At 50.9% G+C, this 14,467-nt stretch overlaps 3 protein-coding genes across 3 annotated transcripts; all 3 read right to left on the bottom strand.

Annotated features, from left to right (window-relative positions):
- Positions 1-1,559: 1,559 nt before the first annotated feature.
- On the bottom strand, positions 1,560-2,935 carry N7458_008765 (putative C6 finger domain protein; the record flags this gene model as incomplete). The annotated part of the gene is made up of 3 exons (XM_056912147.1): positions 1,560-2,197; positions 2,289-2,633; positions 2,818-2,935. 3 exons carry the CDS (start codon positions 2,933-2,935, stop codon positions 1,560-1,562), a joined length of 1,101 nt encoding a protein of 366 aa, XP_056760996.1.
- Positions 2,936-9,723: 6,788 nt separating this feature from the next.
- N7458_008764 (uncharacterized protein) lies at positions 9,724-12,911 on the bottom strand (the record flags this gene model as incomplete). The annotated part of the gene is made up of 2 exons (XM_056912146.1): positions 9,724-12,645; positions 12,702-12,911. 2 exons carry the CDS (start codon positions 12,909-12,911, stop codon positions 9,724-9,726), a joined length of 3,132 nt encoding a protein of 1,043 aa, XP_056760995.1.
- Positions 12,912-13,489: 578 nt separating this feature from the next.
- Positions 13,490-14,467, bottom strand: N7458_008763 (dienelactone hydrolase family protein; the record flags this gene model as incomplete). The annotated part of the gene is made up of 3 exons (XM_056912145.1): positions 13,490-14,097; positions 14,180-14,227; positions 14,311-14,467. The coding sequence occupies 3 exons, from the start codon at positions 14,465-14,467 to the stop codon at positions 13,490-13,492; spliced, it is 813 nt and encodes a 270-aa protein (XP_056760994.1).

Raw genomic sequence — 14,467 nt, 5'->3', positions numbered from 1 at the left:
GGCAAAACAATTGCCTCAAGCATGGGTTGGGCCGTTATCGGCGTGATAGCTCAACGTTCACCTCCAGAAGGAGGCTAAAGTATAGCTTATAGCTTATCAATTGGACTCCGAATCTTCCCATTGGAAGCACGGGGCTCTTTTAGGATTGTGTGGCTTTCTTGTGAGCAAGACAACAGAGAAGTGGTGGCGAGATAGCGACGCATGTATGATGCCTTCTAATCTGAAACGTTAAACCCAAGAATGTAATTCATTGTCGTATGGAGCGACAGAAGAGTATAGCGGCGACGATGACAAAGTCACAATAGATATCAAAATGAACGACATCTATCACGATCGTCACTCCGATCTCGGGCCTGGTGTCCCACAGCTACAAGCCTCCTGCATGGGTATCAGCTGCAGTCAAAATATACTTTGTGCCTAATCAAATTCGTGTGCATAACAATAAACATAGCAGAATTAGGAAGTTATCGCAAATCCATCAGACAAATGTGTTATCAAGTGATATGTTGGATTCAGTTCCTTGTAGAGAACGTAATATGTACAGTATGCAATCCTCACAGAAACCAGGATGAATTCAATGGACATCATGGCTTAAGAAGTCTCGATGTCTTGGTGTGTTGGTAAAAGCTGGCAATTCATCGCGTCCGCGTAATCTTAACCCAGTATCTGATCTTATCAACAGCGAATTGCCTGCGGTTGCCTTGCTGGTTCGCAAATCGCGCGCCCTCTTGTCATATAGTATGCGCTTCCCTGTCCATGCTTCAACCGAGGTGCATGCACTAATCAACTTAGTGCGCCCCCAAAATCAAAGTGCTGAAATTGTTCGGTGCAACCGGACTATGCATAAAGGCTTGCCAGACAAGAGAGTATACCTCCGCAAAAACTAGGTAGACAGAAAGGCGAGACGCGAGAGAAATGAATTGAGGGTAGATGGTGAGAATGAAAAGTTGTGAAAGAGGACGTGAGAGGAGAAAAAAAAGAAACAATGAAGAAAAGAAAGTCTATATGATGCCCGAAAACAAAGTCTTCCGAAAGGAAGTGGAAAGAAGTCAAACCTCCAAATCAAGGAGAACCAACCAGCAGAACATGCAAGATCAAAAAAAAGAACCGGAATGACAAGATAAGAGAGAAGAGAAAGGAAAAATGGTAGTTACCAGTGCAAAAACGTCCTACAAGGGCGATTGATAGAAGGAGAAGGAGAAGAAAAAGGTTGGGCCATGCCATGAGAGAATCAAACGGAAAATGCCACCCAAAAACCCTTGCGCCCGCTAATGACCATCTGCAAAGCAGAGACCCGCCACGGTGTATGAGGATAAGGCGAAAGACAAGATAACGAAAGCCAACAAAATGTGTATCCCACGGGGTATTGAAAATGAAACAAGCCGTCTAGGAATGTGCGTGGTATAACGTGACAAAATCCGGGCCCGATGAAGGTAAGGTGTTATAAGGTAACCCAATCGACAAAGAGGAGCCCGGAGAGATGCAAAAAAAGAATTGGGAAATATCGGAAACTGGGAATAATCAAGAATCGAAGAGGGTTTGGGTATAAGAGGTTGGTGTTAGGGTCCCGATCTTCCTGGCTGTCCAGGATGACCCATTGGCGGGTTGGCGTATCGTTGTGAGACGTCGCCAGTGTACATTGGGTACGGTACCACGCCCATTCCACTGGGCATGGCATTCATCTGATGCCATTGTGCAAAGCCCATCCCAGCTTGAGCTTGATAGGGAACGGCACCTGGAGGCGCTTGCATGTCAGGACTGGGCCCGGCGGAAGTGTGGGTGACGGGTGGATGAGTAGGTGTAGTCATCCTGCGTTTCAGGTCCGGGGCCATTTGAGGTTGAAAGTGGCCTGAATATGAAGAACTCATGTCCTGTCCTGGGTAACTCATAGCCCTTGATGGCTGTGGTGGTACAGGCCAGACTGACCCGTCAGGTTGCATGGCATAGGCTGGTCCAGGGTTCATCGGTTGTGCGTGGCCAGTCATTGGCGATGCGCCGGACATGGGCGAGCTGGGGGACATTGCAGTTGGTACTGCTGCAGAATTCCAGGCATTCGGTGTCAAATTCATCATCTGCCCTTTGTTTGCGGCCATCGTGGCCAACATCTGTGGGTCTGATATCGTCGTGAACTCATCCCATGCAACTCCACCTTCCATTATGGGCATTCCGGAAAATTCACCCGGTGCGATAGCTCGATCTAATACAAGCATGTCGAGTCAGTCTGGCTGGGGGTATTCATAAGGGCGCATTCTGGCCCGAAGCAAAACAAATATAAGTTCCAAACGTACCAGGTGTGAACCCTGGCATCTGAGTCGCCGCGAATGCGCCAGGGTTAAAAGATGCCATATCTCCCGAGGAAGCGTTCATGGGCACTTGGGCGTACGGATAGAAAGCCTCTACCGAATCGGGATTCAAGCTCGTTGGCGAGGACGACAATGACATTGGCGTTGTCACTGAAGGGTCTGCGGATCCGGCATCCAGTCTCGAACTGGGTCGCGACTTCTTCTCCACGGGAGGTTGTTGGTCGACTGGGAAGAATTGACATTCTTTGCGCAATCGAATACAGTTCTCGCATCGTCCCTGAGCATCATCTGCTGCCACTAAGCACCGGATCTTCCGGCGACGGCAATGTACTGTGAGAATGTATGAGGTTAGCTAGAACTATGTCGCATGGGTGGCAGCAATCAATATAGCACCCTTGTTGTCTTCCACTTTGTCTGCACATTTGAGGCACGCGACAGTGCCTCGGGACATGTGAAAAGGGCCACAAGAGATGTACTACAAGTAAATGCTGCCGGCGAGTGAACTGATACTCACCACAAGCGACAGATGTCCGATGATAACCCAACTTGTTGCGCTTTTTATCAGCCGCACTTGCATCCATAGCAGCTTGTGAATTCGGTGTTGTATCCATCTCCTCGACGACCGCGGGCATAGCTCCCAGAAGCGAGCTCTTATCACCGCACCGGCCCGAAGCGCATCAATGGCGCTTCGCTTGCAAGAAATGGTACCCTCTTTTTGATCTGGGGTATATTAGGTAGTTATGGTGAAACAGCCTATAAGCGTGATCCGGGGCAAGTGCAGATTCAAGAGATGCCAGGCCATGCAGGCACCCTTTGCGCAAGAGAGAAAGAGTGACCTAGGGACCGGAAAGGGCTGCGTAGCCGAGGGGTCGTAGATTCCGGACGATGACGATGGCCCGACAGGACTTTCGAGTTGTTTAAGCCCTTAGGTCCACCTTGCGCCACACTGGACCAGGAAGGATATTGCACGCGTTTCAGAGCAACAATGTCGTAAAGTGGTCGAGGGAGGGAAGGAGGGGGGAAAGGAGGGGTCCGCAGACGCAAGTCGTAGTCGCTATGGTAGTGACAATCGTATTCGTGGTGGTATGTGCGCTTGTGTATATGAGTGTAGGAGTATGAGTTTGTGAGTTTGTGAGTGGTCGTGGTATGTTTCGTCGCCAGACGCACAGGTAGCGATAGAAGGTGTGGACGGTCGAGGATAGATTGGCTGCAGTTTGGGTCCACGAAACCCAGTTAAGCCCAGTAATTGCCAATTAATCAATGGGATAATTATAGTAATTAGAGTGCTTGATGAAAGGGGGAGGGGAAGAGTGCTTTGGGTGTTTGGGGGAGGGGGAGGCCAATAGACGTTTTAGGGTCTAACTGGAAGTTGGTATCTTGTCGCAAGTATGAAATCGGGCAACGGGAACCGCAGACAACCGATAAACAACCCAAAATAGAAGAGATTAGTAAGTTGAATGTAGAATAAGCAAAAGTGAGAAAAAAAGCCAAAGGAGTGTATGAAGTGGACGGTGGAAGAAACAAGGAAGGGAGAAGAAAGGTCGAGGATATCCTATAGACTTGAAGAGAGACAGGAAGCTAATCGCGGGGTGAAACGCCCCAAGGTTGATTTTAATTTTCCCTCTTGAATTTTATTTTATTATCTATTTTTTTTTTTTATTATTATAATTTGATTTCACAGTGTATATCCCACCGTACGTGGAACAAGGTGGCTCTGCATCCATACCGACACTAGGACTAACACGGATGTATCGACTTAACCCAAATCAACAGCAGGTCATTGTCATAGACCACCATGATGATCTCAGACCTAACTCAGGGGCCCTCCGGGAAGAACTTCCTCACGAGGCTAACCGTTATTGCTTTGACATTCAATTAGAGGATAGTTTCAGGTTATGAAGTGTAGTCTCGATACACACGCCCAGATCTTGTTTTATCCCTTTCCCTTCGTTTCTTGTTTCTTAGATTTTCTTCCCTATCCCCATTGTTTCTCGTTTTAAACACTACATAGTTCCTGTCACTGGGGGAGTGCGCATATTATTTTTGGATTATTTCTGGCCACAAGCCGATCGCTTAGGTAAACCCCAGAGAGCCCCTGATTGCGTATGATAGCCCAATTCCCCCGTCAGAGCTGGTTCATGGCAAATGAGCCACAGACGAAGAACCATGGTCTGGGAGTCCTGACACAGTGGGGTCGAAAGTGGGTGTTGGAAGCTGGGTCACGCAACACCACGTTGGGTTTAGAGCCAGGAGGGATACAGATGCCTACCTGTCAATCCTTGATGAACTGGGGAATTCTTCCTTCCAAGCCCCCGGCTAACTGATTGGCGCTGAGAGCATAGGTCGGCAGCTGGAACCAATGAACTTGTTGTTCCTCGGATCCAGTTGACCCAAAGAACCCTTTCTCTCTCTGGTCATTTCGGAGGTGATCGCTAGAAACCTTGACGGCTTCTCGAAGGGGTGCTCTGCAGCTTAGCTCCACGATTAGCCTTGGTTTGAGGGATAATGGAGGAGAGTTCAGACTTGGAAATGAGCTCAATACAGTGCTTGCAATAATCAAATATTAAAAAGTGCAGATGAAAGGATGTTGAATTCTGGGTCCCCGGAGGACGCCGCAATGCTGCTGTTGGTGAAAATTCGCACGAGTAAAAACATAGCATCGCCCAGGAACGAACCACAGATTGATTGGTTCTAAAAACAGACTTCAGGGTCCACGGCTGATGTGTATCATCTCAGACCAAGAACTGCACCCACGCAATGGAATCACTTGCGGGTCTTTTTTGTGTATAATGCTCCATTTATGATCTCTCTCTCTCTCTCTCTCTCTCTCTCTCTCTCTCTCTGTCTGTCTTCTATTCTTCCATTTCTTGTTTACAGTTCTCTTCTGTGATTTTTTTTTCTTGTGGTCTAAGAAAAGCAATCCCCCTTTCCGTTAAGCTTTGATTTGATTTTTTTTTTCCAGTTTAGTCTCTTCCTTCAAGTTTCGGGCACGTTCTGGGGCTTCCACAGTGTATAGCTTAATTTCCCTAGTGCTTGTCGATGACATCGAGCCCGCCACATTGCACCTTCGAGAACAATCGTCTGGGGCTGTGAACCGGAATTGGTTAATATTTCCTCTTTTTTTTTTTTTTTTTTTTTTTTTTTTTTTTTTTTTTTTTTGGCTGGGAAAATCCCAATCATTTCCACGATCCATGGAGTGGATGGTTCACCAATGAGATCTGTCTCATCTCCTTAGTCACCTCGATCTAGTCCACCCATACGGGGAGAATACGCGGGTCGGTTCCTTGGCTGAGGGACTTTAGTAGCTGGTCAGTCAGGACAATCTCAATCATAATATCAGCTCCAGTGATCCTGGTCTAGACGAAGGTATAGCCCTAGGGGGGCATCCAAGGCTGAGACGGGGGAGAGAAGCGCGATGGAAGAATCACGGAGTATACCGAGCGACTGACTCATCATGACATAATTTGCCTAATGAGCAACGTGGAGGGATCCCCAGTTGGGATATCCGTCCGATAGGCCTCAGGGGAGATACGTACGTACGAAACTAACTCCTGTAGGACACCTGCGACAACAGCCACCTCGTCCTGCGACTGGGCTGGACAGACCCTCTGTGCTCATTGTGGACAGTGGACAGCCATGCAGAAGCGATCTTGCGTCCTCCTTGCCATTCTGTAACAAGGTCCCACATGCTCAATGTGGGGCTTTCCTCGTGTCAAGGTTTGATTAAGGATCAGTCGCAACGCCGTAGCGTGTTACAGGTTCGCCTTGGCGCCGGTCGGAACGAGGACTGGAGATTCCCAGATCGTTCTTCTGTTCTTCTTCGAAGCCTCAAGCGAGCTTCCATGGAGTCACAAAATGGGGATAGAAGGGGAAACTTCTACGAACTAGACCCGAACCAGCCAACCAGGGGTTCAATCTTTTGGTGCGAATCCAACGTGATCAGCGATGGAGCACGCATCACAGCAATGGGGACAAAGTCTGACGAGGCTCTCGGACTCGTTTCTCACCTTTCGCGGTTGTCGCTTTCCTCAATGGCTAAACTTGCTCATTCGCTCATTTGCTCACGGGCGAACTAAACTCAAGTCAATGGAGGAAAATCAAAAGAATAATCTAGAAATTCTAGAATGAAGAGTAACGAAATGACGTCCATACTGCGATAAGATCCAAAAGGGGCTGACCAGAGCTAATTTTCCACACTTTGTTCGTCCAGTGACAAATACCCCCGCCCCAAATGCTGGTTGCATTATTGGTAGACGATGAAACGTGTCCAAGCCAGCGTGGCTTTGATGAGAGTCTTTTTTTTGGTCCTCTCTAATTCGCTTTTGACTGTGGGCATGTGGACATGATCTTCATCGTATGGTGTGTAGCCCACCGCTACCTCTGCAAAGAAGCCAATCATCACCATGATCCAGCAGAACACACTTCTGCGTTCTCTTCAAAGAGTCTGTCAGTCAGTCTGAAGGAGAAGTCATGACACCGTGGCTCGACTGCCTCTTTGAAGGACACAATCCGCCAGTGAAGTCCTAATTGGCCCCGCAACGCCACTTGCACTCGGCGCACTCTGGTAAAAGATCGACAAGCGCGGGCCCAAGGAGAGGAGTATTCGAGTCTCATTGGGTACTGGCAGAGGCGATGTCCAAACAGGTCGGGGTGCATTAGTTTGATGACCAGTTAGAAGAGGGGAGAGTACCCATGTTGACGCGGCGAGTATTGAGCACGCGATGCATGGAAGATCCAGCAGCTCGGGTAGTTGGTTGTGTCATAGTCTTTAGCACCATTCTCCGTAACTATGTGTTCCATCCAGCAATCGACCAACGTGACAGCCTCTGCGGGGGTGAACAACACTGCCACTACTGTACCAGATACCAGAAAGAGCATGCTTCTCCGAGCCACCCCCTCCTCAAGTCCTTGTCCCACATGAGACCAGAAAAAGGAGGCGGGACCTCGGTTGGATGAGATTGGGTGAATCCACCCAACGTCTGTCGATCGGAGAGATGAAACAAGGGTCCAGCGCTGACTCAGATCTTTGGCGTTGTTTCTGATGATTCAGAAACATAGCCAAGGGGGAAAAAGAACAGACCTGAAGCCTGGTCCTACTGAAGTAGTGTGGTATCAAAGTGTCTGTCTTAGGGTAGTTCGGCTGGTGCCGAGATAGATCGTATTACGAACTTCTAGACCAATTCTTTGGATCGTGACGGAGTACACTCACCATTCTTCTCCTAGTCTAAAGGATGTCTAATGTCCAACCGATGCCAGGTGCGAGAGAACCACATTTCTTTCCACCAAATTTCCGGCGCCCAGTCTGACGTTAGATCCCTCTGACTGGTTTGCACATCAGCCAACGGCCAGCAGGCCAAAGTCAAATGCCAAGCGCCCCAGCCAGCACTGGCCTTGTTCTTAATTCACCTCCCCGCTAAACCAGGACTGGTCTAGCAGGCAGCCATGTGTTTCCAGCCTGCCAAAATCAAGTGCCGACAGGGCTTCACGGGATTGTGTGCATTGGGCATTCTACAGGGCTAAGGGGAGTTTTAGAGCATGCGACGGCGTGTACTGTACTTTGCTGGCTCTCGACGTGATGCTAGTGCAATTCCGGGCCCGTTGTGTGGTGCTGCATTATTATCATCCATACAGTTCGCAAAGCATACTCCGTGGTCGGGCACTCTCCGTCCTCAACTGCGCATCCTTTCGGACCTTGTCCTCTTTTGGACGATCGCGCCCCGTTGGATATGCATCTTTCCGACCTCGTCGAGGATAGTCAGTGTTCGGAGATGAGATGCGTTCGGCAATGACCTTCGGGAGTATCGAAAGGGGATCGGGCTGCATCATCGTAGCCTTATTTCGGTCCCTCTCCGCTTCTTCTTGATACACATTCCTATCTGCTTTGTAGTCCCGGCTGACCAGTGTGGCTAATTCGGTTGTTGTTACGACGGAGCACGAAAATGGCCGAGAAATGGAAAGAGTAGTAGTGTTTCTCTCAGACACCGATCAATGATCCTCCTCGCCATGTCCTCTTCCGGCGACCCAAAATTAAGCTTATGGGTTCGCTGTTGGGTTTTATTTGGTTATTCTTCTTGCAGTCCGTGGTTCTGGATCATCCTTTCTGATCATATATATGCCTACCACTCTTAGGAGGTGGAGATCTTTCTCATACCTCCCCGGGCATTAAGTTGACTTTGCATGGCTCCACCAGTGCATGGAGTACTACTGTAGGTTCTCGACTGTGTCCCCCGTGCGCTATGTAACTATACAAGCGTACAATCTCATCCTCCTCCTCGATATGGAGTCCATGTCAAGCTCCATATGCAGAACACTGTTGTAAATCAAATTCAAATCGCCAGATCTCATGTCATGACGGCAAATCCGATCTCCGCGCTATCCTGGTGGACCAGGGGGGGACTAGGTTGTTTCACCATCTTCGGGCCCTTGACCTGATTCGGTCGTGCTCGGCTGCTTGGGTTCGGTCTCCTTTTGTAACTTTGCAACAGGCCTGACGCGTCCTCCCAAGAAACTCCATCCGAGAATTTCCCTCACCTGCCCCCCCCCCAATTCGCTCGCCTCCCTATCAAAATGGAGACTGCGGTGCTTTGACGTCTGATGGTTCTTTTCTGGTTCACGACTGTGGCCGAAGGAGAAGGTGGTATTCCGCGAGGAAGTGGGTTGGATCTTCTCGAAGCCTACGACAGTGCTCCGTACACTAACCCTGCCCACCCTCCCCACTCCTTCTCGAAGCATTACTTCTCACCCTAAGGACTTCGATGATGGCCACTTCCGTCTAATGATTAGCCGTTGGCAGTTCCGGGAGTCTAGGCTCCTTGGTGATTCTCTGTGATGTCTCTCCTTTCGCACGCGAGTCGCTCCGCAGACCAGGGGCGTCAGTGATGCTTCGAAGCACTCCAAAAAAGCCGCAAAACGCCGTTGCCCTCCGAAAAGGGGCATCGGTCCGCTGAATGTGGTACTCTGGCTTGCGCAGGGTTGGCCACCCGACGAATGAAGTCCTCTATCATCAATTCCTTCGAGAAGACCTGATGGGGTGTGGAGACTGAGGCTGATACATTTCTCCTTCGCTTCAAGACCGAGTCCTCCAGCTTGAATAGTACTTGCATCGCTTCCTTTCAGCTAGCCCTGGTCTTCTCAACACGCAGGACTTCATAACTTGTGCAATACCTTTTGTATACGTTACTAAAAAATACAGAACGCGCATTCGAACTCGCGCAGCTTGTGACATCATGGCTACAATTGCTCACCATGCTCCTCAGCTCCGGCGATATGGTCGCCACCGCGGAGAATGTGGAATTAATCATCACTCATTAAAGACAGAACACCACCTGCATTGACCTTGATAGACTCGAGGAGACGGTATTCAGCTGCCAACACAAGCCTTCACCAATATCTACCGATCGCAGCTGATGCTCAGTTCTCCTTAACCAACCCACTCACCCACTCGCACAACGACTGGTACGTCGACGGCCCTCGCCTCGCGGACACAACACGCCACGCACGTCCTTCCCACGCGACCGATCAGAGCATGGCAGCCAACGGAGGCGCACCATGCTCGCGCAAAGGTCTCCTTCACCCGAGATCCGCGCGCATCGATAACTAGCACCTCGGTGTGTCCGTCGAGCATGGGAGTCGGCGCAGGGAGCTGTGGCAGTGCGTCGAGGAAGACATGGCGGTATGCGAATGACCGGTGCAGTGGGTGGCCTGGTAGACGCTTGAACTGGCTCCAGTCAGGTGTCGCCGACTCTTCCTGCTGCTGCTGCTGCTTGCCGTGAAGACCTGGACAGTCCTTGTGGCGAGCAGCGACACCCCGTGGTCGCCGACATTCGTGGGCAGAAATAAAGCGTACATTATATCTCAGCGCGAACGAGGCCGTAGTCGGGGATGGCAAGTTCACATCGTGGAGGGAGAAGGATAACGAAGCCTGCTCACTGCTCGTAATGCCTCGCTTGCATTGGGTTCGGACCGATAAAGTCAACTTGGCCAGTTTCACCTCTGGCATAGACGCAGATGCAGGCTGGTCGACTGGCAACGTAAAGACGTCGGCAGTTATATCTCCCGTCCCTAGTGGCGTCGATTCCATAGCCAACTTCCCACCTTGTTTGATACGCGACTTTCCAGGACCGCGAATGGCTTTCTGCATGGGGACTTCGTACCAACCTTCGGCCAATGGCTCAAATGTCGTCTCGTCGCGGGGGAGTATATCGCTGCCGACCCATCCCATGCAAGTTTTGGCTCCGTCCAAGCTAGATAGGACACGTCCAACAATGCTAGCTTTGCTCCAGTAACTGCGTCCATCGTAGATAAATCCCCCATAGAGATTCGCTGTAGTCCCCAGTCGTTCAATTGCATCGGCATTATTTTCCAAGAGCGTCCCAATTAGGAGATGGCAGATTGCCTCACCAGGAATGACGAGGCCTGAAAGCCAACTTCGAGAGATCCAGCCAAGAATTTCAGATGCATGCGGGTCCTTGTCTTCTTGAGACAAACTGCGTAGCTTGACGCTGCGACGGCATCGACTGCGGCTGTACATATCGTGCTTCACTAGGTCTGTCTTCCTCATATCTTCAGACTCCGTTCCCTGGTCGCCTAAGCCATCTGCGTTCACGTTTGGAGTGAAGACGTCTTTGCCACTTTTGCATATCTCTTCAAAGTGGGATCGGAGAGCGTCGACCTTCGGCCATCCAATGTTCTCTGCAAAGACATACAGGCCCTCCAGCTGCTGTCGCACATACGGGGAACTGATACGGCATTCCCAAGCGGACCGCACGTCAGCCTCCTGCGTAGATGAAATGCGGCGAGAGATGGAGTCGAAAAGAGAAAAGCGACGGGGTTTTTGAGGTGGTTTTTCAATTGATGATGATGACGAGCTACCACCACCGGGGGGCGAATCGGGGGATTGAGTCGAGTCGCAAGTAATATCGAGGTTGTCAAGAAAGCGGCGCACAAAGATGAGATCCCAGTTCACTTTTCCCTCTCGGAGTTGATCAAAATGATGGAGCTCTTGCGCTGTGATCAAGCCTCCATGGGGATCATGCAACATGCCGACGCGGACGAAAGCATCGAGACGGAATAGAAGCTCTGCCGCCAGAAGGATCTGGATTAGAAGCCACTTGCGCTCCATGCCAGAGTTGGCCCACGGTTGTTTAGTTGTCCCGGAGGAGCAATCACTGAGCTCCACGCAGTCTCCATCTCCATGTGGAGGAACCTCCCACAGGATTTGACCAGCTCTGAATCGCCACTCGGGCAAACTGAAATCGATCCATGCTCCGGGAGTTGCCAGAACAGTTGCGAGTGTTTTGATCTGGGATTTCAGGCTTTGCGGATGGCCTGACAGCAGATCAGCTGGGGGTGGGCGAGGATGGAGGAAGTGCGTATGCAATATGTTATGCAGTTCATGCGGCGACTCAACATCCAGAATGGTGATGGTTGAACCTTGGCGAAGGACATCGAGGCGCAATTGTCGTAGCTGTTCGAGACGTCGTACCAGATATCTCAGGTTGGCATCTCGTACACCAATGCGCTTCCAGCCAGCTGGACCATCCTTGATGAGCTTGCGCCGGTCGAACACGGCACCGCTGAGACACTGGGAATATGGTTTGTTATACTGATCCATCAACTCAAACGCCTCGGTGGCAGGCAGCGATGAGAACCGTTGCATATTTGGGGGTTGTCTGGGTTCTTCAGGTCCGGTGTATTTTAAAAGGTCGGCATTTGAGAGTTCCAGGAAGTTTCGAAAGCCAATAGTGCCCGGTTCCTTGCCGTTGATTCCCAGCATATTGGGAACTTCAAATACTCCAACATCGAATGCGGCTCTCTTGAAAGCGCCTGTGCGACGCCAATCTTGTAGCGGAATAGGCACACCACCTTTCACAGCCCAGTCATCAGGAACTGGCAGATGCGCATGCAATGTACACAGAGTGAACGAGGCATGGGCCAGGGGCTTGCGATCCAACATGCGTTGGATGGAAGGATTATGCTCATCCCAGGGAAAGATCACTTGCGGATACCAGCGACCATGCTTGCCTCGCTCCAGCATAAAGTGCGGTGCGCCGGATAGAAGCGCCTTGACATCTTTCTTCGTCAGAGCTGCTCCATGCTCCGTGGAGAACCTGGGATCAGAACTGTCATCGGGTAGCCCTGCTTTTTCGAGTCGATAGTCCAAATAGTCTTGGATATTGCCCGGCTGTTTGGGTTCGCTATGTGCCGCTGCTGGAGGCTCGGGGCTTCCTCTTCCTGATGCGGTGCTGGGGGTAGAATCTCTGGAGCTTCGTCGACTCGCATCGTATCCTCTTCCTCGGACGGGGACGTCGTTGGTATACAGCTGAAGTCCTGCATCTCGATTCTGAGAGTTCGATTAGTGGTGTACAACTAACATGATCCTCAGCCGATGAGGCCCACCTGCTTCTGGGTATCCTTAGTTGAATCTAAAGACAGCGCGCTGTCGCTGCGCTTGCGAAATAAGCCATGAAGGATTCCTGAATCGGTCGCGTCGTCACGATGAGCGCCCGAGGGTGAATGGGGCTCTCGACTTGACTTTCTGTGGCCAGCATCAGCGTCGTCGGTGACCGCGTCTGATTGCGACCGGCGACGGCCAAAAATGAATGACATCAGAGATTCCCGCGATAGTCAGACGTCCGACCATCCGATTGCGAGACTCTTCAGACCACTCTCAACCCAAGCAACTTTCAGACCAGACTGGAGCGAAGGGTTCAACTGTAGACAATTGCGATGGAGGATCCTTCTGATCTTAAAATATCCAGCAGTTTCAAAATAAGGTATGACGCCCAGAATGCTGAGCCTCGGGTCTCTCGGCACACGGCGGATCTTGAATCTTCTTTGGGGTCGAATGTGGTGGATGCAACGGCAACGCGGAAAAAGCGGAGCTCCGAGTTTTGTCCGACATGAACACTGAGATGCCTTTGATTTTGGAGCATATCAAATATCAATTAAGGAGTACAGGAGTCTAGACAGTGCATTGTCTACTTTGTACTACGTTGGCAGGTCGGAAGATATTTTCAGAGAATACTTTACATCAACGACCGAGTATATTGCAAGCAACAGTGCAAGACTTTTGTTGATACGGAACTAAGAATCTCACTTTTCGTTTGCCCGAACAAAATTGATGCCCAGAGTGGCCTACCAATCATATATCCTGATCCTTCAACCAGCTTTCATCCCACACAGGATCAAGAGTGCTGGTGGAAGAACTCCAGCACCGTCTTGTAGCCACGCTCGTATTCCTTACGCACTTCGGGATCCTCCAGGTCCGAGCGAGCAGCCATCCAGCCGTGGATCTGAGTCGAGAAGGTTTCAACGTGGTTGGGGACCTGCAGGTTAGCCTTGAACGCAGAGACATCGTTCGCGGGCTCATCCTTGGAAGCTAGCATCGCGAACGGCACGTTCACACTCTTGGCGTCCTTGGGGTCGACCATCGCTGGGTGAGCTTGTGCGGCCGCCTTGAACAGCTTGTTATCGGCACCCACCGAGAGCGCAGCAATCTTACCGCCCCAGCAGAAGCCCAGGATGGACCAGGACGAGAAGGCACCTCCCGGCGCGAGCTTGTTGGCCTCGGCCACGATGTTAGGGATCTTGGACAGGATCTTGGGCGGGGCGGCTTGAGTCGAGAAGAAGTTGCCGAGGAGCTTCTTGTGTTCATCGGTGGTCGGTGGGTACCAAGAGATATCAGCAGGGTGGCCCTCGAAGAAATCAGGCATGAAGACGCGGTATTTCTGTTCGTTCGAGGTGGCCAGGATATCGGCACCCTGGATGGTCTGATCGAAGAAACCAAAGATATCTAGACGCGGAAATTAGACGAGGGATGGTGCGCCAATCGTGGGGATCCCAGAGAGTCGGATCATGTGAGGAATTGCGCTTACCATACACCACCAGGATGGCCTTGGTGGCCGATTCGGGGCCCGTGACATCTGCGCAGGATGGTCAGTTCCAGCTTTCTCGGCGACCTCCAATCCTCTTCTCCGGCGCGTAAGGTTATTGTCCTCTCACGTACAGGTCTTCAGGCCATTGATGGTCTGGTAGCCACCCTTGGCCTGGTATCCCTTGGACACGACGGGGGGATTCTGTGACGAGTCAGCCGGGTCCCGTAAGCCTGCAAAAGTGCGCATTGGGAGAACGAACGAGCAGCACGCTTTGCTGATTCCAGACAT

The sequence above is a fragment of the Penicillium daleae genome (genome assembly GCF_028827525.1).
Source record: "Penicillium daleae strain IBT 16125 chromosome Unknown utg000008l_segment0_segment0, whole genome shotgun sequence".
NCBI classification, from domain to species: domain Eukaryota; kingdom Fungi; phylum Ascomycota; class Eurotiomycetes; order Eurotiales; family Aspergillaceae; genus Penicillium; species Penicillium daleae.
Note: the sequence above shows the minus strand (reverse complement) of the source record. Positions and strands in the feature narration are given on the sequence as shown.